General features: G+C 36.4%; 1 protein-coding gene across 4 annotated transcripts in view; it reads right to left on the bottom strand.

Moving 5' to 3' along the window:
* The window catches only part of asap2a (ArfGAP with SH3 domain, ankyrin repeat and PH domain 2a), an 85,194-nt gene extending 57,963 nt beyond the window's left edge, over positions 1-27,231 (bottom strand). For all 4 annotated transcript variants that reach the window (XM_051132627.1, XM_051132629.1, XM_051132628.1 and 1 more), the window contains exons 1-2: positions 26,684-27,231; positions 1,891-1,963 (exon numbers count right to left, since the gene is read on the bottom strand). In XM_051132627.1, coding sequence (XP_050988584.1) covers positions 1,891-1,963; positions 26,684-26,809 — 199 coding nt within the window. In that variant the 5' untranslated portion in view covers positions 26,810-27,231. The remainder of the gene's footprint in view (positions 1-1,890; positions 1,964-26,683) is intronic.
* Between the last annotated feature and the right edge of the window lie 353 nt (positions 27,232-27,584).

The following is a 27,584-nucleotide window of genomic DNA, read 5'->3' as shown; positions in this document are numbered from 1 at the left end:
ATATTAATATATATTACTAATAAATATGCCATTTATTTATCATACATTAATAAATTTTTTTACTATTTTTTTTTTGATTTTATTTTATTTTAATATTACAATAAGACACTTTTAAATATCTAAACTATTAATATCAAATAGTTTTAATATAAAGGCCTTTGATTGTTTTAATTTATTTTATTCCATTTTATTTATTTTTTATTTTATTTTATTTATTTGTTTATTTTGATTTATTTATTTATTTATTTACTTTTGCAGCAAAGCACAGCCGCTACAGCCATGAAAACAGTGTTTGTGGTAAAACACTGGTAAAAATGTTAACAGCAAATCTCAAAATGAATATTTATTTTTCATACATTTTATGAAGTCTAATTTCACTTGTAGCACTTAAAACCTTAATTCTTAAGTCTTAATTCTCCTTTATTTATTAGTTATTTTTAAGTGAATTTTTTGTTTTGTTTATTCTTAAAATTACAATGATGTGATGCTTAAAATTAAATGAAACTGATTTTAGTTTAGTGTTTTTAAATTTATAATACAAAACAGTATAAATAGCAAAATAGTGTAACATTATTATCAGCCATTTTTATTATTTTATTTAATTTAATTTAATGTTATTTTATTTTCTAATTATTTTCTTTAATTTAATGTTATGTTATGTTATTTTAATATTAGATTATGCCTAAAAATCTTGTGGCATTTATTTGGAGGTTGCCTTGTGATGTCACTTGTAGCATTTAAACAACTAATTTTTGTTTTCAGAGGTTTTATTTTATTTACTTATTTAGCAAAAGTAGTATAGAATATTAATATCTGCAATTTTTAATTATTTTTATATTAGAATGTTGTCATTCCAAACAACTGCAAAAAATTCAAATTACATTTTTTTAAAATAATGTTTTGTTTAATATTAAAGATGTAATATTTATGTATAATACTGAATATTATTTCATATTAAAATAATACAGTTTTAAATATCTAAATTATTAATACCAAATAGTTTTAATATTAAGCTTTTTATTCATTCATTCATTCATCCATTCATTCCCAACAAAAGCACAGCCACTACATCTATGAAAACAATGCTAGTGCAAACAAATTGTCTTCAACTATAAATTTTCAAAATTCCACTGTCGAGTAATTTTTAAAATTAAATTATTTTCAATTAAAATTAAGTATTTAATATTTAATTTATCAAATTTTACTTAAAAATAACCATTTTAATTATTATTATTTGATTATTTGGTTATTTTATTATTAATAATACTAAATAATTGTAATGTCTCTTTTTTTATTATTATTTTGGCAGCAAAGCACAGCCACTAATAATATTACTAAAATAAAATAAAATTAAATTAAATTAAATTAAATTAAAGGTTCCTGGAGATCTACCTTCCTGCAGAGTTCAGCTCCAACCCTGATCAAACACATCTGAACCAATTAATTAGGATCTGAAGGAGCACTTGATAATTACAGACAGGTGTGTTTGATTAGAGTTGGAACTAAACTCTGCAGGAAGGTCGACCTCCAGGACCAGGGTTGGGCACCCCTGCCCTAGTCAGTACATTGCATCAGGACTCTCTTCAAATTTCACTCAGCACTTGAAGAACCCACAGTGTCACCGAACATCTCTGAAAATGGAAATAAATCAAACTACCTACATTCAGCTCCATTCTAAAGTACAAACTGTTTTCAGCATGATCACCATATCACGTATCAAAAGTGTCACCTATAGATAAAGCCGAGCACATTCCTGGTATCGGATGGATGCGCAGATGTGCTCCAGAGATTTCCTGACTGTAATCCAATCAGACTGCGGCCACATCATGAGACGGGACGAGATGATGAATGACACAGAGCCGAGGCAGCGAAGAGGCTGAGATCACTTACCCAGACCGGAGGCGTAAATGGCCTTAACTGACTTCTTCATCTTGTAAAGGACACTGCGGTCCACATCCAGGGCCTAAACACACAGAAAGAAACAGAGAGATATAACACGTTGTGCATCCCAAAACCATTACAACAGTAACACAGATGCACATTAACATCAACAGTACTGTACCACACACATGTATCAAAGACCCTCAGTTATCTCGGGTCACACTCAAATATGAATCTCACATATACAAAGACTCTTAGGGGTGTGTGTGTGTGTGTTCATGGGGGCAAACCCTGCTGTCTTCAGTCTGCAGGTGATTCATTATTCAAAAGCAAACTCCTAAAAATACTCCAAAACAATCCCTGCACTGCAGGAGCAGCGGAAGTCGACAGGCAGGACTGCACAGCTGAATCTGTACACATTCACGAAACAAAACTCCCCAGGAACACCGCAGGACGCCACACACACACACACACGAACAAAGCAATATGGCATTCAAGAACAGCAAGAAAATAACACACTGTAAAGCCCAGATCTGAGTCAGAGTGCTGTTGTTGTTCACAGTTATATGATTCAATTAAACTGTGATTCACAAACTCTTGATCTGATCAATATATGAAGTAACCGGATTTATTCAGGTCTGTTTCAGTTATAATGCAAACGTTGATTACATATAAAATACATTTATGCTTCACTAATGCTGTTAACTCGTCATTATATAACATATAACATTTTATTATTTTTATAATTAAACATCTACATCTTGTTATTGTTCAGCCTTTTGACAATATCTATTTGTAACTGCTCTTAAATGGCTTGAAAGAGTGAAAGAGACCTCAATATTTGGGACATACATATTTCGCTAATATACGCTGATACATAATACACTGGGGTTTTTTGTTTTATTTAATAAAAAAAAAAAAGCAATTGCGATTTTTTTTCTCAAATCGCACAGCACTAACTATGGAAGCCCATTTCTACCACTGAATAAAAAAAAATGCGACTTTTTTTTTTCCCTACAATTCTGACTTCTTTTTCTTGCAATTGTGAATTTACATCTTGTAATTCTAACTTTTTTCTCAGAATTGTGAGATATAAACACACTTGCGAGAAATAAAGTGAGTTTTCTTTTTCGCAAATGTGAGTTTGTATCGCAATTCTGACTTTTCCTCAGATTTGTGAGATATAAACTTGCAATTGCAAGCTATAAATCAGATTTTGAGGGGACGAAAAAGACTGATGTGTTCTCAGAATTGCGACTTATCTCACTATTCTGATTTTTTTTCTCGCAATTGCGAGTTTACAATCTCGCAACTCTTACTTTTTTCTCAGAATTGCAAGATATAAACTCACAATTGTGAGAAATAAAGTCAGAATTGCGAGATATAATTAAAGAAGAACTCCACTTCCAGAACAACAATTTACAAATAATTTACTCACCCCACTGTCATCCAAGAAGTTCGTCTTTCTGTCTTCAGTCATAAAGAAACTCTTTTTTGAGGAAAACATTTCAGCATTTTTCTCCATATAATGGACTTTATTGGTGCCCCGATTTTGAACTTCCAAAATGCAGTTTAAATGCGGAAGTGGAAGTGGACTTCTCTTATAAAATCTGTTTTATTTTCTTCCGTTTTTTCCGTTTTAATTTTTCTAGAATGCTTTTTTAAAATGGTTAAATTACATTTTATTCATCAAAAAGCAAGTCTAATGAATTAAATATTTATTAAAAAGAAATACTGTGTGATTATTCGTTAATAAAATAAAGTTTAAAAAAAATGTAATAATAATAATAGTAGTAGTAGTAGTATTACAGTACGTACATTCTACTAAACGATACATGTCTTCACGTTAAACCAAACTTTTATTTTGACTGGTTGCCATGAATACCTTTACATTTCTGTGTGTATATGATGTGATGTGATGATAGTTTCTCTCAAAAGAATTGGTAAAATGCTCATGAAGAAACTTCAGAAATATTTCAGAAGTATTTAATGTCTTCACTGGCGAGATGGCAAACGATTCTGTCTGTGTTTTCCACAATGCAGAAATCAAAGGACCCTACGTCAGAATTGCGAGATATAAACTCGTAACTGTGAGTTAAAAAGTCAATTTTTGAGATCTAATTCTGACTTATTAACTCGCAATTGCGTTTTATAAAGTCAGAACTCCAAAACATAAACTTGCAATTCAAATTGCAAGATAAAAAGTGACAATTGTGTTTATATCTCGCAAAGACTTTATTTTTCAGAATTGGGACTTTATTTCTCAGAATTGCGAGTATATATATCTCATAATTCTGAGAAAAAAGTCAGAACTGCGAATTTGCATCACGCTATTCTGAGGAAAAATGTTAGAATTGTGAGATAAAAAGTCAGAATTACCTTTTTAAAAAAAAAAATATATATATATATATATATATATGTATTCAGTAGTGGAAACGGGCTTCCATACCTAACAGCATGCCATTCAGTACACCAGAGTAACAACACCCACACACACACATGATTCTGATATCAATCGAAAATTTGCATCAGGCATTAAAAAGGGAAATAGCATCTCAACATAATAGTTCCTCTACTGAAGTAGCCCAGCTCAGATGTGGTCGACTGATCACACATCCTCTGCAATCATCTTTCAGTACCTCCACGCTGCTTATAAAGCCTCAAACCTCCAGTTAAATCTAATGAAACACCAGCCTAAACATCCTCTGCCGTTCACAGAAGCCTCCGCCGCGCCCAGAATGGAAGATTGTAAATTCCACATTTATTAAAAACGCTCTGAAATATTTTTTTTCCAAACATGTCGTAGGCAAGCTTTCTAGATGCTCATCTGACGGCCGACTGTGTTTTATTTAGCTGAGCCTTCAGTTTGAGAGCGGTAGGTAGACTGACAACGCTTTTACTCATGACGGGGAATGAGCCGAACCGTGAACCGCCAAAACCAAGACGCCTGACAAAGCAAAACGAGAGTTTACTCAGAAAACAGCACGGTTATTAATAAACCAAATTATTTCATGAAAATAGAAAGAAATTCACGTTAACACCACCATAGTTTCATGAAACTATTACCACTTTAGTAACTACAGCCAATGTATTTTATATCATTTCATCCTTTCATAATCTCTTTCTTAGTTATCTTTAAGAAGGATTACACTCAACACACAATTTTTATTTTTAATACTGGTAGTGTTATTGAAGGAGTAAGTGAAATGTGACCTAAACTTGGCTCGAGTCAAATAGGGAAGCAGTTTCACCCCAAGCTTTAGACCTCAGTCTGAGTACAAAAACTTCACAGTGTGTCTTTGTTTCAAACACAGAGATCTACTATACAACTGTCTTTCACTGGAGTGACATGAGAATTGTAAGAGAAACAAGACTTTATTACAGCATTCAGAAGTGGATTACTTCTATTAGATACTGATACAGTTAAACTGCATGTAGTTCTTCAGAAAAATCCTTCAGGTCCCACAAATTCTTTGGTTTTTCTGCTTTTTTGCGTATTTGCACCCTTTCCAACAATGACTGTACGATTTTGAGGGACTGAGGGACTCATATGCAACTATTACAGAAGGTTCAAACACTCACTGATGCTCCAAAATGAAAAACAATGTATTAAGAGCTGGGGGGTGAAAACTTTTGAACAGAATGAAGATGTGTATATTTTTCTTACTTTGTGTAAATATGATATTTTTTTCCATTTAGTACTGCCCTAGATAAGCCACAGAATATACTTGGATGTTTTCCAGAAGACAAAATAAGTTAAATTTATCCTGATCTTCAAATTCAAAAATTTGCGCCCCCCAGCTCTAAAATGCATGGTTTTTAATTCTGGGGCATCAGTGAGCGTTTGAACCTTCTGTAATAGTTGCATATGAGTCCCTCAGTTGTCTTCAGTGTGAAAAGTTGGATCTCAAAATCATACAGTCATTGTTGGAAAGGGTTCAAAAACACAAAAATGCTGAAAAACAAAGAATCTGTGGAACCTGAAGGATTTTTCTGAAGAACAGCAGCAGTTTAACTGTTCAGAACAAACAACGGACTCATGAACAACTATCAATAAACAAAAAAACAGCTGTGGATCATTCAAGTAACAACACAGTGTTAAGAAATAAGTGTATAACTTTTGAATGGGGTCATTTTTATAAATTCCACTATTGTTTTCTTGTGGACTACACGTAAACGTCTTTTATGTCAAATATCTTATTAAGTCAGTACTAAAAAAAAAAAAAAAAAAAAAAAAAAAAAAAAAAACGCATCTTGTATGATACCTCTTATTTTGGTAAAATAATTAACATTTTGCAGACTCTGCAAGATGTATGTAAACTTTTGACTTTAACTGTATAAGCATTAAAAAAGTACTTATGGTATCAGATGGCAATAACATGGTAATTTGGTAGCTGTACTATTAAATAAAGGCCTATTTCAAAGAAAATACTCGATTCCTGATGTTCATTTCCAATGAATCCTCCATTTTTATGGCACAATTCAATACAAAACTGTCAGTTTTCCATCCTTTACAGAACAAGGCTCTTCTATTGTCTTACAAAACCATGCGTTTCCCTTTTATGTGCCGAAAGAGCTGCATTACAGTGATGTGCAGTAAAATCTGACAGACTGATCAAGTATCTCTCTGTCATCTGAAACCGCCATCGCCCTCCATTTATCTTCATCTCCACAGACCCTGTACTCCTTCACTTAATCTCATTTTACTGGCCTTTATCTTTATCTACAAGTGAGGCACTCAGCTGTGGACAAACTGAGACTGTGTTTTAATGAACGCCCATCTCAGATGGAGATCTGCCACTACATTTCCTCAGCTACACCTTCTTCAATCCTAAAGGAAAAATCAAAGGCATGAATCTCTTTCCACTGCTCGGGGGTTAAAGGAGCTCTGCTCTCACCGAAGTGCTGTTATGACAACACAGTGGCATTTTTTTCATCGTCCTCTTTCAACATTAATCTTCATCGGGTTTAATTTAAATCGCTGAGGCACTAAATGGGGTCCTTGAAGGAATGCAGAGGGCAGAACTGAACAGGCTAAATGCCCATCAAACTTCATCAGTCAACGTTAGAAGAGAAACGAAGGGGGACACGACAAACGAGACACACGTCTACCAGTCAGCATTAGTGCGATATTTTCATTATGTTGAAACGCATTCTGACAGGCTCCTCTGTGAGAGTGTTTGAGTGTTAAATAAGCATGCAGGGACCGACAAGATGTTGTGTTAGTGTTTCTGACAGTGTGAAATGAATTACACACCTGCCACGCACTCACTCTCATCTGTGGAAATACCTCACTTCAACTGAAACTGAAAAGTGTCCTCTGTAAAACAGTATACACTATGATTTTGGGCTGTCCCAGGTGTAAAACAATCATTGTGATTTCTTTAGTCACTATAGATTTGCTTCAGAAGGCCTTTATTAACCCTCTGAAGCTGTGTGGAGTGCTTTTAATGATGGACGAATGCACTTTATTGGACTTCAAAATCTCAACAGCCATTCATTGCCATTATAAATCTTTAAGAGACAGGAATTTTTTTTTTATATAACTCCGATTGTATTCATCTGAAAGAAGAAAGTCATACATCTAGGACAGCTTGAGGGTGAGTAAATCATGGTGTAATTTTCATTTTTGGGTGAAGTGTGCCTTTAAGCTCAAAGTATGCTTCGTTTTTGTATGTGTATCCAAATTCAATTTGATCTTCAGTGGACTTCAGAGGAAAAATATGACCCATGTAACGTAAACAGACTTTGTGTTTCATTGCATTCTTTGTTCTTGCAACAGTGTCACAACGTCATCTTTCATAGCACTCAGGTGATAATGGGCGGCACAGCATCTGCCAAAGAAATGAGACATTCCTTGTACTAGTGGTGTTCTGGCATCATTATCTCGCGCTGGCGCGCAAAGCGCCAGGAGGCACTCTTCCATCTTTCATTTGCTTTATTTCCGTTAACTAATGTATAACAGACACCCCGAACGCTGCCAAAACATTACAAAACCAAAGGTTTGATGACTATCCCAGCACAGTAAAATAGGGACCTTCAAGTCAATATGACGTCAGGCACCATCTGTCCCGCTCCAGTCTGGAGAGCAGCATCTCTGAAGGTGCCAGGCCATCGCTGGGGTGACTGTGTCACTCTATATTCCCCACGCTGGCAGGAGAGCGCCGGGTTTCAGAGCTTATCACCCTTTCAGGCAGCAGTGACCCTGATTTATGGGACACCAGGGAACAGTCAGACCATGGGCCAAATGGGAGGAACTTTCTCCTGACAGATGCTGCCATGTGTCAAACTGACAGGACCAAGCCTCGATCCAATGGAGCATTGGTTGAAATAAGGAAAATGATGGCCATAACTGAAGCCAAGTTTAAAGGATTAGTTCACTTCCAGTATAAAAATTTCCTGATAATTTACTCACCCCCATGTCATCCAAGACGTTCATGTCTTTCTTTCTTCAGTCGAAAGAAAATTAAGGTTTTTGAGGAAAACATTCCAGGATTTTTCTCCATATAGTGGACTTCAATGGTGGCCAACGGGTTGAAGGTCCACCATCCCTACACGAACCCAGTCGAGAAATAATGGTCTTATCTAGTAAAACGATTTTTATCCACAAATCATCTTTGTCTTTTTAACCACAAATCGTCAAGTGAAAGCTTGTCTTTCACTAGCTCTGCGATGTGCGTCTACATCTTCACGCATTACGCAGTCACGTTTGGTACTTTGGCAAAAAAACTCCATCTCATTGTCTCCTCCAACTTCGAAATCGTCCGACATCATTGTTTTACCTTTTTCTGTAAAGGGCGTTTGACTTTCTTTGTATATTCGCTTTGTAAACACTGGGTAGGTACTTCAACCTACATCACGCGTGACCTTTCCAGCGTGATTACGTAATGCGTGAAGTCAAGCTAGTGCAAGATGAGCATTTGTGGTTTAAAAGTATATCAATTTGTATTTTTCTTAGAAAATTATCAATTGTTAGGCCACAAAAGACCCTTACTCCTCAGCTGGGATCCTGTAGAGTCCTTTGAAGCTGCATTGAAACTGCGATTTGGACAATCATTCCATTTGCTCTCAATGAAATCCACCATATGGAGAAAAATCCTGCAATGTTTTCCTCAAAAACCTTCATTTCTTTTTGACTGAAGAAAGACAGACAAACATCTTGGATGACATAGGGGTGAGTAAATTATCAGGAAATTTCTATTCTGGAAGTGAACTAATCCTTTAAAACTTCTGGAATATAGGATTCTATGTTACAGTGACCTTTAGATACATAATCCATTTTTTTTGTTTGTTTGTTTTATTTCAACATTAAAAATTAATTTAGTTTTAAAAATTAATAAAATTTTATTAGTCCCAATACCATAATGAAGAAAAAAAACAATAAAAGTTAGCAGAAAATATATAAATATAATGAATAATAAATATATTTTTAAAAATCTAAAAATTGATTTTAAATCTCTTAAAACAATTTGACCTTTTTTTTTAAAAAAAAGATTTTTATTTTTTTAAAGAAAGGCGTTTTTTAAATTACTTGTTAGATTTTTTTAACAATCTGCTTCAGTGCTTATTAATATTTGAAAAACCTTTGTCTAACAGTATCATAGGTGTAACCAAAATGCAGAAACATAGAAACATACAAAAAGAAAAAAAAAAAAAAAAAAAAGGAAATTATATCCCCTTATAGACCCTTTAATAACTCCTTTAATAAATATATATATATATATATATATATATATATATATATATATTTTTTTTTTTTTTTTTTTTTTTCTAAAAACACATATTTAAAGACCTGAATGAAAATAATGCTCAGTATGTCCGAGTGTATTTGCTAGGCCGTGGGTTAATTTGGTTTCATTGGATAAAAAGTTTATAAAAACGCATTTCATTTTATTCTTAGAAATCATAATGTCTTCCTGTTCATCTAGAAACCATTCTTTGACAACCTCAGCCATATTCACCAAAATCACATGTGTGTAAGCCCTGCTTACCACCACTCGAGAAACAGCCCAACCACAACCGGCCATCAGCCCAAAACGGCTGACCGAAGCAAGGCCCTAATCGCCCGTCTGGCCCTGCTTAAGCCACACTTGGCCTAAAGCAAAGATTTAACACACTTACACTGTACTACACAAGGTTTTAAAAACCTTAATGCCTTTACAGATTATAATTAGCCTAAATCTAAGCACCTCCACATTTTTTTTTTTTTTTTTTGGCTGCATTAAAAAATGTAATACTGTGAAAAATTATTACAATTTCCTAGGATGACAAAACTGATTTTTCTTACTCCAGTCTCTTCAGTGTCACATGATCCTTCAGAAATCATTCTAATATGTTGATTTGGTGCTCAACAAACATTTCTTATTATTATCAATGTTGAAAACAGTTGTGCTGCTTAGTATTTTTGTGGAAACATTATATTCTTTTTTAAGGCAGAGGGATGTTGCTCTCAGTTTAATCACAAACTGTACACAACAGAACAATTTCAGGATCGCTGCACATGGTGGGATTAACTGTGACCCGGTCTGCATTGTTCTCAAATCTGCAGCTATTTGATGACGGCATGTCTAGCGTAGGTTCACACCCACCCCCTCCATTCCCACCGCCCCAAACTAACAAAACAAAAACAATTGCGCAAGCAGCATATTTCTGATGTATCGCAGTCTATTTTTTACTTCCTCTCACTACATGCCTTCTAGTCTCAACCCAGATGCCAGTGCCGCCCACTTTAAAGAACAAAGCGGGAATCAAGGGAGCGTCGTCTGCGGGGCACGTGCTTGGCTCCTGTCTGGTGTCACTTTATTACATGTCGCACTTTCATCCCCCCAAACCAGACAAAAAACAGTCTAAACATAGTTGAACTTCGGCCAAAAGAGGCCGTCTGGATCGCAATTATCCAATTCAGCGGGGAAAGGGAGCCGATTAACATCCAGGTTTCACTGAGGCACCAGATGTTTTTGCTCGACAAACAAATATTGGGAAGGCTGGTGCAGTTCTGGGTTGCTTTTCTTCACGTGTGATATCTGACACCGCTGTAGTGTTTGTGAATGGGAAGCATGAGAGTGGTGTGCTATTATGGAGCAGTCTGATACCCCAGACAGGCAGTAAACTCCACCCTGTGTGGTCCACTCGTGTGATGGAGGCATGGGTGTGCTCCAACTCTCAAGTGTCTAATTTGTCTCAGTTCAAACCTAAAAGAGAGTTCAGTTTAAATTCATGCAAACAATGTGGTATATAGTTTAGTTTTGGTTATTCGCTCATTAAAAAAAATAGTAAACCAATGCAATTCACACATTTATATATTTTAAGTAAATTTCTGAATAGCATGAAGTAAAAAAACAAAGCTAAACAAAAAAAACTAATGTAAAATTAGCAGCTGTGGTAACAACTTACCACAGCAACATTTTAGGTTTTATGGATTTAACTTCAATTTACATTTAAATACTGCAATTTCATTAACTGATATAATGTTAACATACCAAACTGGAGGTACTAAAATCTTTTTGTACCTTTGTAATACACTGATAACCACCAAAAGCAGGTGGTGATGAGAAAGTCACATGATGAACCAAAGCTCATCACGAGCAGCGTTTAAATACTAACATATATAGAAGGTGCACAGTATCATTCAATCAAACACTAAGCACCATCATGGTAACACGCATTACACTGAAATAATGCAATAAACATATGTATATATACAACAGATGTAAAATACAACCCTAATGTACAAAACTGCTAAAAAAAAAAAACATCAAATGAGAAATGTAATGCTAGGAATTTTGGGAATGTCAATTTACGGTTATTCATACGCTCTTTATCACTTCAAAAATGGAGTGAAGTTTTTCACCATATATAGAAGGGGAACTTACCATTAACTAATTAATAGGATTTTACTGTTGCATTTTTACCATTAAAATCACGGTCATTTTTACGGTGCATAACTGTCCCGATATCATAATGAAGACAAAAAACCCTCAATAAAATAATGAAATCTAGAAATGAAATCTAGAAATCTATAAAATAATGAAAAAAAAGTTGAAAATAAGTAGCCTAGGCAAGCAGTATTAAGTACTAATATAAATAACATTTTTAAACTTTTGTCTGCCAAATCCAAGTCATCATACCATATTTATTGTGTCAAGGTGATTAAATCATTATTCATAATATATGTAAAACAAAAATACCCTAACAAAAAAAATATTTAAAAAACATTTAGGAAAATAATGATTAAATGTATACATTTATACATTTAATCATATTCAAGATGCACATTCACATAATTCACATATTCAAGATGCAAGAAAAAAAATAATAGTTGCCACATTAAATTTTCACACATATTAAACAAACAATTCTTGAAAATAGACGTTTACAAGTTTTTCAACAACTATATGTAACCAACATGTATAGAAAGAAAATAAAAACAGTTATGGAAAAAACATTTCAAAGACTTTGGATTATGTGTTTTTAGGGCTCTATTAAATACGGGGGGGGGTTAAATAAAAAAAATATATGAATGCATGTCTAATTAATTGAGATAATTCTTACAAAAATATCAGCAATTTATTACAAGTTTAGCAAATATTAAATGTTTAAGACCCTTTTTAAATTCAGTTCTATTTTTACCAAATAATCAATAATCAATAAGCATCTCTAATTGATTTTATTTAAAAAAAAAAAAAAACTATTACGTTGTGTTGTGTATTTAGATTTTTCTGGTTAATAAATTCTGGTAAATAATTTTTCTGGTAAATATTCCTTACAAATAATGTTTAATAACGATTTTAGTAGTAGTAGTACTACTAATACATGAAGTCATACATTTCTGTCACAGTTTCTTTAAGTTAAACTAAACTTTTATTTTGACGGGTTGCTGTGAAGGCTTTTAAGTTTCTGTTTGTATTTGATATGACAATATTTTTTCCTAAATTAAACAGTAAAATGCTCAAGAAGTGACTCTCAGAGCAGTTCTAGAGATTATCTTTGTGTTTATGTACTCATATATTGAAGTGGCACAGTAAACGAAACCGCGCATCTGTGCCATTCATTCACACAGAGACATGCATTTAAATAGCATTTTTGCAGCTTAATATTCACAGATATAAATATATATAGAGAGAGAGAGAGAGAGAGAGAGAGAGAGAGAATTTATTAATCCAAAATTGCGCAAATTCCATGACATTCCGTGTTATATAGTAAATTCAATTTTTATGACTGGATTCTGTAATTCCATCCATGTTTTCCCCATCGCGGAAATCATAAACAACATTTTTTCTTTTCTTATGTCTCACTAACCTATTTATCAATATGTAAACTAAAAGCTGCCGCTGTACTATTTTTAACAGTATCATCTGAAATCAAGCACAAGAATTTTTGATTTACTATATCTACCTCGTCAGCTACACCAACAACAGATTTTCTCACAGACATCTCGATTTCACAACTGAATCTGCTTTTGATTTCGTCAAACCTCTCAATTTTTACTCAAACAGATGTTTCTGAGCAGCGGAAAGGGATTGGACCTGGTGGGTTGGCCAGGGTCAAATAGCAATGTCTTCCTAGCGTGACAAGCATGTAAACAGTCAAACAACTTACTTTATCAATAATGGCATAAACAGAAAAAAAAAAAAAAAAAAAAAATCAAGAATTCCTCTATCGGTTTCTCTGTTATTCTGAAACGGTCATCTGATTTTTCTCACTAGATGTACACAGAGCTATTCCAGGGCACTATAATTGAGTTGTCACTGCCATTCAGAAACAAGAATAGCCCTTTCCCAGTCATGGGCTGTTGCAGAAAGAGGAATTCAAAATACAGCTCTCCCGTCATTTACTGTACCACTAAACTCCGGAAACTAGTATCTCACTTGGTATCTAGCTTGACCCCAGTATTTGTGTATGATGTGGAAACTGGCATCCATCATTGTGCTTGAAACGCTAAATGTGGTTTGCAGACACTCAACACACATCAAAACAATGTAGTATGAATTTCAAACAGCTACACACACAGGCATGACATTTTTAAAGAGCTGCACACAAATGGATGAAGAATAGGGGGGCCACTGCGCTGGAGCTTTTAATAGTGTGTGTGAGCGTGTGTGTGTGTGTGTGTGTGTGTGTAGCGAGCTCCATTAGTGTGATTGCTATGGTGTATCTCCTCCCACTAATGCTCCCAGAACACCTTGTCTGCTACACCAGCCCGAATGGGATCACAGCAAGGGTGTATTAGCTCAGCCTGCGACACAGTTTGTTCAAACACACGCACAACAGAGGGACCAAAAGTGCGATAAAATCAGTTAATGTCGTCGTTCTTAAAACAGCAGCAGTGTTTTTAATATCTCCGTCTCCACCACAGTGGTTTTAACTCATCCTTATCCACCTTCTCGCACATTCAGCATCAGAAAAGTGTGGAAAATTGCTACTAAACTGCACTTTAATTTTGGAGTGCAAAAATACAGTCGATTTAGTGTAAATTGGCAAAAATGATGCATGGCGCAAGCTGCTGTGGCAACGTGGCACATCTAGACAGCCCACTCAGCAAACCACCTTTAGACATGAAAAGCTGCAACTCATTTAAAAACACATGACCAGAGTGTAGCATACGTTCTTCCTTCTGGAGCCATGCAGCCGAAGCGCGCCGTGTTAGGCTGGGCTTTACAAATTTACAAAATTATACCGGTTTTACCAGACAACATAGTGTGAGGCTTGGTTTTACAACACTTCAAACTGTTACTGGCTTGTTACAAACTTCCCTTAAGTAAAGATTAGACTGGCCTTTACTAGACCACAGGCTAAGCTAAGCTTTACTATACCACAGAATAGGCTAGGCTTTACTAGTTTACAGAACAATACTGGTTTTACTAGACTATGTAGTATGAGGCTGGGTTTACAAACACTGCAGATTGTTACTGACTTGTTACAGACTTCCCTTGAATAACGATTAGCCTTGCCTTTACTAGACAACAGACCAGGCTAAGATGTACTATACTACAGAAAAGGCTGGGCTTTAGTAGAGTATAGACTACAATGTGATTTACCTGGGTTTTACTACACTACAGTTTTATACAGTCAAAGCTGAATTTGTCACGACTACAGATTAGGCTGAGGTTTTTAAGACTATGTACTAACCTAGGTTTTACTACATTATATTTAGTTACAAACCAGGCCAGGCTTGTCACACTTGCCTACAGATTAGGTTGACTTTTATTTAACTTACAGACAAGGCTGGGTTTTATTAGACTACTGAATATGATGGGATTTTCTAGATTACAGTCTATGTTGTATTTTACCAGACTATGTATGTACCAAACTTGGTTTTACTACAGTAAAGTGTGTTACAAACAAGACTGGACTTGTTACAATTGACTACAGATTAGGCTGGGTTTTGCAAGACTACAGATTTGGCCAGACATTACTAGACTGCAAAATATGCTGAGTTTCACTAAACTACAGACCAAGGTGGGCTTCATTAGACTACAGACCAAGATGGGCTTCACTAGACTACAGACCAAGCTGGGCTTCACTAGCCTACAGACCAAGCTGGGCTTCACTAGCCTACAGACCAAGCTGGGCTTCACTAGACTACAGAATATGCTGGGCTTCACTAGACTACAGACCAAGCTGGGCTTCACTAGACTACAGACCAAGCTGGGCTTCACTAGACTACAGACCAATCTGGGCTTCACTAGACTACAGACCAAGCTGGGCTTCACTAGACTACAGACCAAGCTGGGCTTCACTAGACTACAGACCAAGCTGGGCTTCACTAGACTACAGACCAAGCTGGGCTTCACTAGACTACAGACCAAGCTGGGCTTCACTAGACTACAGACCAAGCTGGGCTTCACTAGACTACAGACCAAGCTGGGCTTCACTAGACTACAGACCAAGCTGGGCTTCACTAGACTACAGACCAAGCTGGGCTTCATTAGACTACAGACCAAGCTGGGCTTCACTAGACTACAGACCAAGCTGGGCTTCACTAGACTACAAACCAAGCTGGGCTTCACTAGACTACAGACCAAGATGGGCTTCACTAGACTACAGAATATGCTGGGCTTCACTAGACTACAGACCAAGCTGGGCTTCATTAGACTACAGACCAAGCTGGGCTTCACTAGACTACAGACCAAGCTGGGCTTCACTAGACTACAGACCAAGCTGGGCTTCACTAGACTACAGAATATGCTGGGCTTCACTAGACTACAGACCAAGCTGGGCTTCATTAGACTACAGACCAAGCTGGGCTTCACTAGACTACAGACCAAGCTGGGCTTCACTAGACTACAGACCAAGCTGGGCTTCATTAGACTACCAACCAGACTGGGCTTCACTAGACTACAGACGAGGATGGGCTTCACTAGACTACAGACCAAGCTGGGCTTCATTCGACTACCAACCAGACTGGGCTTCACTAGACTACAGACGAGGATGGGCTTCACTAGACTACAGACGAGGATGGGCTTCACTAGACTACAGACCAGGTTGGGCTTTATCAAGATTACAGACCAAGCTGGGCTTCACTAGACTACAGACTATGCTATGTTTTACTAACCTGGATGCTAAACTGGGTTTACTAGACTACAGAACGGGCTTAGTTTTTTTCCTAGACTGCAGACTAACCTGGGCTTTACTGCACTACACTTTTGTTACAAACAACGCTGGACTTTAACAGACATTACTACAGATTAGGCTGGTCTTTACCAGACCACAGAATTTTCTTGTCTTTACTAGATTAGTCTGGGCTTTAACAGACTTCACAGGCCCAGGTTTATTGTATTACAGCCCCAGCCCAGGCTTTACTTGACTGTACGATACAGACCGGCTTGTTTATACTACAGACTAGTCTTCTCTGAGTTTCAGTCTAGACCAGCCTTCACTAGACGTCACAAGAATACATTATAGGCTTGGATGAGCTAGACTAGGCAGGGAAAAGAAACATCAGGCCCTCTACAGAAGCAATGACCTTTCAAAAGAAATCTTGTATCACAACATGACCTTATCAGTTCACTTTAGGAAATATATGTTTTTTTAAGAAATTAATCAGATTTATGAAACCCAAAATAACCATCACCCTTTTAGAAAAATATACATACTAAGAACATGCCATTTAATGTCACAGACAATAGTAAAGAAGTTTTCGCTGTGCCATAAATAGAAACTGTTACTATAAAAGCACAATGGCCTTTGCTTGAGTGATTTCGTCAATCTAAATAATGCGCTCTATTAACTCAAACAGGTTTTATTGCGACTTGTCTCTTGCACCGTCACGGGACTGCCCTAAGCAACCAGTTTCAAACAAACACAATCTCCCTTAGGACTGCTGTTAAGTGCTCCATAAAAAACAGAGGTAACTCTAGAGTACTAGGGTTAAAATGCTCACCTACAAACACACACACAAACACACACACACACACACACCAGTGTCATATCAAAATCAAAACACATTACTAATGGACTAAATTTCCATGCAAGAAAACACCACATGCTAAAGTTGTGTGGATCGCTCTTCATGGCAGTTCAACTCAACAAAACCTCCATTGTTTAAGCTGAGTGAGTGTGTATGTGTATGTATGTATGTGTGTGTGTGTAAGTGAAAGAGAGAGAGAAACAAAAGAAGGGAAAGTGCAACACGCAGCTGTGATCAGAGACAACTACCTACTTGACTGGGTCAAAATCCCTTTGAGAAAGGGGAATCAGCACACCAACCCAAATTTTAGAAAACATTTAACTGAAACAAATCAAACTTATGTGACATTTGCAATGAGTTGTGAAGGTTCCTCATCTCTTGCAAGCTCATTAGTATATAGATCCATTTGCTTTTAGTGTGGAAGTACTTGTCAACAGGAAGACCTTTTGCCCTGCAGTGGACACTTCAAAGAAAAACTTGTGGGGACACAACACATCAAGTGTTACGAGACATACTGGACTGACCACAACTCTTCACAAAAACTAACACCTAACACAAGGCCCCATGTTACTTTGCCCAACAGTTTAATGGTTAACCCAAGATCTAAGATGCCGTCTTAAAGGCATAGCGCACCTAAAATAAAAATACCGTCATTATTTATTAACCCTCACGTCGTTCAAAGCCCATATGACTTTCATTTCTTCCAAAATATCCTACTTAATGCAACAGGCATTAATGTGAATTGGGGCTGTCAAGCTCTAAAATGACAAAAATAAGCCACGTATGAGTGATTCATACATCTTGTATGAAATATTTAAAACCTTTTAAGTCAAGCACTAGTTTTATTTGAGAAAGAATCTACAATTTAAGCCATCATTCACTGAAAAGATACTATAAAAAAATACCAACAATTCAACAAATGTACATGACAAATAACAAATATCTAAACATCTATTTAGCCAACTTGTCAAGGAATACACCTGTAAAGCCTAGAACAAAAGGTGGAATAATTTCCCTCCAAACACTGACGATTTACAGTATTACAAAACTGATAGAAAACAAAAGTGTGCTGTTATTAGTTAACTTCAACTCGGACTACCTGAAAAACAAAAGGCGACATGGAAAGACAGACATTGGCTTCTGTTCTTAATGACTGCTTTAATTTAAAGCGACTGCAAGGGAGTGTGTAAACTCCAGGAGACTGATGAAGGCGCAGTCTGACAAAATGAAGACCAAATGTGTGCGCTGGATAAGCATTCAATGCGTAAGAAACGGTTCCCACACTCCCCACATTGAAGAACCACTGTGTACTAACCATATGGGAGAAACTGCAATGCTACTGCTTTTTGACTGCTTTTATGGTGTGTTTGTCCTTTTTGGATCTTCACAGATGTGGTCACTATAAACAGCTGCTGTGTGAAAAGTAGCTGTATGAACATCCTTCAAAATTCATCCGGCTCTAAAAAAACATGAGGATGCGTAGCTACATAAAAACGTCATTTTGGATGAGCTATTCTTGTAAAATAATGTTAAAATTAAAAACCTTGCTTTTGAGAAGCAGGATTTGTATTTGTTTTTCAGAGATGAACAAGCAGAAACTGCTGTTTCACACTCCTCATATGTCTATAAGATTTCAGCAGCGGCAGCAACATTAAAAATTCAGCTGCTGCAAAAATAGCAGCGCTCTAGAGCTCAACAGAGCCTGTCGAAATGTAGACATGCAGGTGGCGTTTGCCCATTTTAGAAACCCCCCCCAAAACACTAGATGCACACTCTGGGATAATGACTTTGCTTCTTCATTGTTTAAGGAAAAACTTTTAGCAACTTAAAACATTACTGTGTTGAATTAAAAATATATGTACATATTTATATCAATTTACATATAACATTGTAAATATTGACCTAATCATAGGGCTGGGCGATAATTCGATAACGCTAATTATTGCAATATAATTTTCCTTGATGAAACGATATGAAGAGTTCGATAAATGTTTGATATAATTTTTATGTGCCAAAAGCGGAACGAAATAGCGCGAAATAGCTCGGACCGTTTATTCGCTCGGACCAAAGTTCAAACTGCCGCGCTGTGTGAGCTCACTAGAGCAGATGCATTTATTATCAAGATGCGGCACGGATGCGCCTGGAAAAACAGTGCACGTCGCGACCGCATCGCTTCCGTTATGAGTGTAGCTCATAACGAACTTGAGCAAAAAAAAAAAAATGGGTCAGAATAAATTTAACCATATAAAACTGAGGTTGCTACAATTTTTACAGATGTTACTGATTGATAATGAACAAAAATTTACCTCTGCATCCTCAAGCTACTATCAAATGTGCATTTCTAAGAGACAAAAAAAAAAAAGTTATATTATTATTATCATCATTATCAGACACCCAAACCTGTTTCTTGATTTGAAACAATGTAACTCTGTTTAGATATTTATTTTGTTAAGGAAACTTAATGGTCTGGTTTCTACAACTTTCACTTTGGAGCAAAAAATCGGACTTTAAACTTGAAAGAAATAAAGATTTGACATTTACCGTGATAATTATCAATATCGACTGATATGAAAAAAATTATCATGATAATTTTTTTGCCCATATTCCCCAGCCCTACCTAATCATGAAAATACTTGTGTGAATTATGACCTAAATCAGTATGGCCGCCAATACATTATGCATCCCTTAAAGGGAAATACTGTCATTAATTACTCACCCTCATGTTGTTTCAAAAGAACTTCTTGCATGGACTATTTTAATGATGTCCTTACTACCTTTCTGGGTTTTTAATGTGTCAGATGTATTGCTGTCTATGCAGGATCAGAAAGCTCTTGGATTTCATACAAAAAAAAATCTTAATTTGTGTTCCAAAGATGAATGAAGGTCTTACAGGTTTGGAACGACATGAGTAACTAATAACAGAACTTTCATTTTTTGGTGCACTATTCCTTTAAATGTAAATTTACAGCCAACTGTAAGTAATAGAAATTCTAGCATAATAGAAATTCTAAATGTAATGACATTGTCAAAATGTCTTCACATCTGCCATTGGGTTTGCTAAAAGTAAAAGCGACAGTGGAACGTCATTACTAGGCACCTCTGGGAAACGAAAGGCTGTCTTTAAAGGACACAGCAACAAATCAATGACGGGAACTTCATTAATGAAGAAGTAGAGCTTGACAGTTAACAATGGCCCTGAAAAGGGAGTTGTCCCTGGTAATCTGTGACAAACCCCCTGGACGGGACAGAGGGCCTCCCTGCCCCCATTAACACTCCCTAAACAAAAGCCACTGCACTTGTGAACCCTAGCAGATCAATGCACCCTGCTCCACCCAATTAATGGGATTTCCTCAACCGCACTTTTCCAACATGTCACCAGGGATTCAGGGTCTTCGGCATCTATCATGTGAGATACAGAACTCTGTTGGGAAAGAGCCATGACTTTGGCCCAAATCAAAGGGGAAATTAACCAGAAAAACAGCATGGTGACCACCAAAGCAGCACTCACTCTGAAACAACTCTCCTGTTCGGCTGATGTCACCCAAGCTCTCTTATTTTCCAGTGAAATCTTCATAAATATAATCCACATTAATTTTACAACTTATAGTTTCCAGTTGAATATCTTATTGAAAACAGCAAACTCCTGTAATTAAACGGCATGCTGACTTCCTAATCATTCATGAGGATTGAATTATGGTCTAAAAAGACAGGTTTGAAAGGCGTCTTAACATCCAGGGAGAACAGATGCTAGTGTTGTTTTAGCTTTTGTCCAATTCCTGGTTGCTTTAAACCCCCAAACCTCACCTGTTCCACAGAGCAGCTGTTGGTTCCATCAGTATTGTTGACACTAGTGATCAAAAACCAATCCAAGGAGACTATATCCTAACCAAACTGGTTCAGCAGGTGATCATCCACAGCTGGTTATCAGTATATGGCCTGTTTTAAACACTGTGGCCTTCCAGCATGCCTTTACTGGGCAATCAATTAAGGTTTCTAGGGAAAACATTTCAGGATTTTTCTCCATATAGTGGACTTCAATGGGAGCCAATGGGTTGAAGGTCCAAACTGCAGTTTCAGTGCAGCTTCAAAGGGCTCTACAGCTGAGAAATAAGGGTCTTGACTAGCGAAACAACCGGTCATTTTAAACAAAAATTGTTTGCACTAGCTCTTGCACTAGTTCGACTTCACACATTACAAAGTCACGCTGGAAAGGTCACACATGATGTAGGCGGAAGTACCGACCCAGTGTTTACAAAGTGAATGTGCAAAGTAATTGTACTTTTTGTTAGAAAATGACTGATCGTTTCGCTACATAAGACCCTTATTCCTCAGCTGAGATCACGTCCCTTTGAAGCTGCGTTGAAACTGCAGTTTGGACCTTCAACCCGTTGGCTCCCATTGAACTCCACTATATGGAGAAAAATCCTGGAACGTTTTCCCCAAAAACCTTCATTTCTTTTTGACTGAAGAAAGAAAGACATGAACATCTTGGATGACATGGAGGTGACTAATACGCAACCAGCATTTTCCACATTAGTGTAAATCAACATGAATGTCCGCATGCAATTTATTTTCGCATGCAATTTATTTGTTTAAACAAATGGGGGGAAAAAATATTCTGCAGCCATGTGCATTTCTTATTGGTTGGCCCTTTTCTTCTTAGTGTGATGGAAAATCAGTTAGAACACCTGCTTAAAATAAAAAAAACTGTTGCATTGACAGCATGCAAATGTTTGTGCCAGTTGAGCAGACGCATTATAAGCCGCTCATTCAAATTAAAATGTTTATCGCATCAAACGTGAACAGGCCTTAAGCTTTTTACACAAGGTAGGTTCCAGCTGACTAAGACAACAACAATCAGTTTAAAGTTTAAAGGATTAGTTCATTTCCAGAATAAAAATTTCCGGATAATTTACCCACTCCCATGTCATCCAAGATGTTCATGTATTTCTTTTTTCAGTCAAAAAGAAATTATGGTTTTTGAGGAAAACATGGATTTTTCTCCATATAGTAGACTTCAAATGGGATCGGCGGGGATCGGCAATTCCACCCCAAGGAATAAGGGTCTTATCTAGCAAAAAACGATTGGTCATTTTCTAAAAAAAATAAAAATGTACATACTTTTTAACCACAAATGCTCATCTTGCACTAGCTCTGTGATGCATGTCTATGACTTCTGTGTACTGCAGATCAACTGGGTAGGGTTGTGAGAAAAACTTCAAAATTGTCTGACGTTGTTTTACCATTTTTAGTAAAAAGCTTTTGACTTTCTTTGCACGTCCGCTTTGTAAACAATGAGTCAGTACTTCCCCCTAGGTCAATCATGACCTTTCCAACGGACTACGTAATGTGTGAAGTTGAGCTAGTGCAAGATGAGCATTTGTGGTTAAAAGTACAGAATTTTTGTTTTGTTTTGTTTTTTTTTAAATAGCCGATCGTTTTGCTAGATAACACCCTTATTTCTCGACTGGGGTCATGTAGAGCCCTTTGCAGCTGTATTGAAACTGCAATTTGGACCTTCAACATGCTGATCCTCATTAAAGTCCATTATATGGAGAAAAAACCTGGAATGTTTTCCTCAAAAACCTTAATTTCTTTTCAAAAGACATGAATATCTCGGATGACATGGAGGTGAGTAAATTATCAGGAAATTTTTATTCTGAAAATGAACTCATCCTTGAACCCTATTTTTGTTGTGTTCTACATAAGCAATAAGGTTAACACCTCTAAAAAAAAAAAAAAAAAAAAAAGAGTCTAATTTGTTAAGAATAGTTAATGTATTAGCTAACATGAACTAACAATGAGCACTGAGTTTTACAGTATTTATTTAGCCATAGGTTTTCAGCAGACAACAAGGTCAAAGCCAACATTTCGTAGGGATGCCAGGAATGCCATAGTGATTTCCCAACTTTCCCCGTAATCCCCAAATGGAGTCATTCAGCGGGATCACACACTTCACTGACACACTGTGAACTCTGTGTGGAAGGCACAAAGATGCACTCAAACCACACAAGGGTGGGCAGCACTGGCTTCGAATGTGTTTGAAACACTTTCTAAAGATAAAGTGCTACCAAGGAGACAAAACTCCTGCCAATATCTGAACTAGAGAGTCAGCTTATGCTCAGTACAAACTAGGCTATACAGCTCACTTTGGCCTACAAAAGCGGGCTAAATTTATAAAAGTGGGTTAAAATTATTTAAAAGAACGTCTGCTAGTTATATCCATGTCCGAGGCAACGTCATACCAGAAAATCAGCTTTGAGAAAATGTGAGAGAACATGCAGGTATCATATGAAGCGCTGATGCATATTGATTCTGAACCCGTTGCCCTCATCTGACCTCGCAACAAGACAAGGACACATCCGACCATAAATCAACCCCACTCTCCCACGGCATGAAAGAGAGAGGCTATTAAACTAAAAACACCAATATGTTGCAGAGTCCATCATCTGATTTGTGGTCTAAAAAGCTCATTTTACTCATAAGGTGACTCGAGACTAACAAGACGCAATCAATAAATGCTGGAAGAGCACAATCCTTTGTGTTCGTATAGACAAAAACGACTTAATTAAATATAGGATTATATGCGACTCTGGACCACAAAACCAGTCATAAGGGTCAATTTTCTGAAATTGAGATTTATACATTATCTGAAAGCTGAATAAATAAGCTTTACATTTATGTATGGTTTGTTAGGATAGCATATTTGGCTGAGACACAACTATTTGAAATCTAAGGGTGCAAAAAAAAAAAAAAAAATATTGAGAAAATCACCTTTAAAGTTGTCCAAATGAAAATCTTAGCAATGCATATTACTAATCAAAAATTAAGTTTTAATATATTTACAGTTGGAAATGTACAAAATATGATCATGGAACATGATCTTTATGTAAAATCCTAATGATTTTTGTCATAAAAGAAAAATCATTTTGATCCATACAGTGTATTGTTGGCTATTACTACTTATGCCTAGTTTTGTGGCCCAGGGTCACATATATCCTTTGTGAGTACAGAAACATTAAAACTCTAATGATTAAGTGAATGTTTGGTTATGAACAGCCTATAAACTTAAGATTAAACATTTTATTGTTTCAAAACTGTACTTTTATCCACTTTTTAACCAGATATTGTTGTCTCAAACTGCATAGTAATGTTTTACGGCTTTTATTTCCCCTGTGGCTGAAGCTTTTACAACTCCAGGCCTCAAATTAACTTGTTTTCCAGTGTAATTGCTTTAAAAAGAAATTATAATTCCTTCTATCTTGTCCTGTTTATTATCTGGCAAAAGCTACAAGTTAAATTAGGCCCTTACGTTTAAGTGGCTGAAGCAATGAGACCCACGAGGGAAGCCGTTTCAAAGTGATGAGACAATACGGTGAAGAATCATAAACATTTCCTGTGAACGGAGCTACAGAACAATTACAACACAGAAAGCACATGAAGGAGCATCTGAAAACCTTCTCTGACAAAACCAGATTCTGACTCTGTGTGTTGGTCAGTGTTAGACGAATGACAAAAACGCCCAACTTACAGCAATTCCATAAAACTGCAAATATGTGGACAGCACTATTTATGTCCCTGAAGCAATTACCACAAAGCCAAAGAGTGAACAAACAGCATGCAAGTGGAGGAAGACCAAAAACAATCATTTAGTTCCAGACTTCCTGAGTTCTTCATAGAAACACAGAGCCACAGGACAGAACGCAGTTACCCATTTGCAGAATTACCTTGAAAGCACAGGAATCATTTAACCCAACGGCATTACAAAATACGCTCGCAATAAACTGCCGAACAACACACCTTGCTATTAATATCAGCGTAAGTCACATAGCAACTGTTTCGACCATCTCGACACGTTACGTTACTGCTATCTGTATACTTAATAAGAAGTCCAAACAGCCTGCAGCATCTATCACGGGTATAATCTGGAGCTGTGATGATGCAGATCCCACAGGAAGCTGTCTCTATTCAACACAACACAAAAGCAGCAGAGCCCATCAGAGCTGAAAACGGCTATTTATATCTGGTCAGGGCGAGGCTTCAGTCACTTATGAGATGTTTCATACAATCTTTTTATGAACTTTAAATGCAGCGTATTAGCATTCCCTGTTTGAAAATCCAGTTTAAACTGAAAGACGTGTTTAGGAAACGCATCTAATATGAGCATCTTTACTGATGGATGGTTTTAGAGGGGTTTGTCAACAAAGTAAACTAGATGAACACCTGCTTGGACAATATGAGAGATCAGCAAACGATTAATCGCAATTAATCACATTCAATAAAAGTATATATTTACATAGTATATGTGTGTACACACATAAATGTATATACTTAAAAATTCTTTTATATTATTTATATTTTATATATAAATCTAACATATTTCCCTTAATATATACATATATGTCTAAGTATTTATATACACATAATAAATATACACAGTACACACACCTATATCATGTAAACAAACTTTAATTTTGGATGCGATTAATTACGATTAGTCACGATTAATCGTTTGACAGCCCTATTTTTGATCTTTTTTGCAGCTGTTCATTATGATGTCCAAAGTTGGACCATCTTAAGGATGTCAAAATGCTTTTGTAGCTAGTGAGATTTAAAGGATAAAATGTGAGCTGTTGAATAAGAAATATGTGACCCTGGACCACAAAACCAGTCATAAGAGTCAAGCTGAATAAATAAGCTTTCTATTGATGTATGGTTTGCTATAATAAATCAATATTTGGTCGAGATATATAACTATTTGAACATCTGAATTCTGAGGGTGCAAAAAAATCAAAATATTGAGAAAATCATCTTTAAAGTTGTCAAATGAAGTTCTTAGCAATGCATGTCACTAATCAAAAGTTTTGATATATTTACAGTAGGAATTTTACAAATATCTTCATGGAACCTTGACTTAATATCCTAATGATTTTTGGCATAAAAATCAATAATTTTGACCCATACAATGTATTTTTGGCTATTGCTACAAATATACCCCAGCGACTTAAGACTGGTTTTGTGGTCCAGGGTCACATATGAGATGTTTTAATTGTAACAGGTGTTGATCAACTATTTTTTTTTCTTCAATATAAATTCTAACAAACTCAATGTATCTGTTTCAGCCTGCGCGTGGTATTTTCTCCAAATATGCAATGAATAATAAAACTGTTTGTTGTTTATTATATCTCATCAGGATGAGACAATGCAATACAGCAGTTGTCTAATGGGTGAGGCATCAACAAAGAGGGAACGCGGATTTGCCTCCTCAGTAACTCATTTAGTAACTCCAAGGGGGGGCAATAGCTGACTCTAGTGGTCTTGTAAGAAGGCAAAACACTCAGCGAGGTTTTTAAAATCGCAAAATAGCAGGTTAGATAAAGTTATGTGCCTCACCTCCTCCAGTGCGGCTACAGTGTTCCTGCAGTGAGTCATTCTAGTGGTGAAGTTTGAGGCGGTGGGCGATTTATAATCTTCATTCGTCTCCGCCACAAACTCCGCCACTGTGATCTGGTCCGGCATTGTATTTCCTTTGGTAAAAACCACAGATATCGGTTTTAATCCTCGCAATGACCGGTCGTGGTGCACTTAGTGTCGAAATTCAGAGATAAAACGACGAAATAAAACTCTCATGAGCGTCCTGAAGTCTTCTCATCGCTGTGTTTTGTCCTCGGTGGATTAAGACAAGTTGGGAATTATTAAAAATCATTAGCCAACTACAAAGAAGTGGCGCTTCTACGACGGGAAAGATCTCTCTCACGGTGTTGGTTCTCACTTCTTCCAGTGTAAGTGTGAATTCAGTCCGCCCGTTTGATAATAAGCCAGTCTGATGATGTAGTCCTCATCTGTTAAGGGACAGGAGTGTACGTTGTCGTGATGGGATTGCTGCAGGCTTTAGATCGATGCAGCTCTTGCAGCGCAATTCAATGAAAGCGCAGAAATTGACAAAGTAAAGGTGGAGGAGATTCAATGGGAAAGGAGTGACCAATGAGGAACCAGAGCTACCAGCGGTCAGCCAATCGGAACGGACGCAGGGCGTGGCCTGGTTGTAGATCGCCTTTAGTATCGTGAGCGCCTCTCTTAAGGTGGAGAAGGAAATGTCTTGTGAGTGTAAATATAGAAATTGATGTTTAATGTCTCTCTGAGACATTTTTACGAATTATAATTTTTTTAAGTTCATGCTATCATGATTAAATACTGATTTTTATTCCTAAAAAACACGTTTATGTTTTTAAAACAATAGTTCACCCAACAGTTTTACAAAAATGGGATACACACGTGGATTTGAGATTGCTTT

Source organism: Labeo rohita, chromosome 17 (genome assembly GCF_022985175.1).
Source record: "Labeo rohita strain BAU-BD-2019 chromosome 17, IGBB_LRoh.1.0, whole genome shotgun sequence".
Taxonomy (NCBI): Eukaryota; Metazoa; Chordata; class Actinopteri; order Cypriniformes; family Cyprinidae; genus Labeo; species Labeo rohita.
Note: the sequence above shows the minus strand (reverse complement) of the source record. Positions and strands in the feature narration are given on the sequence as shown.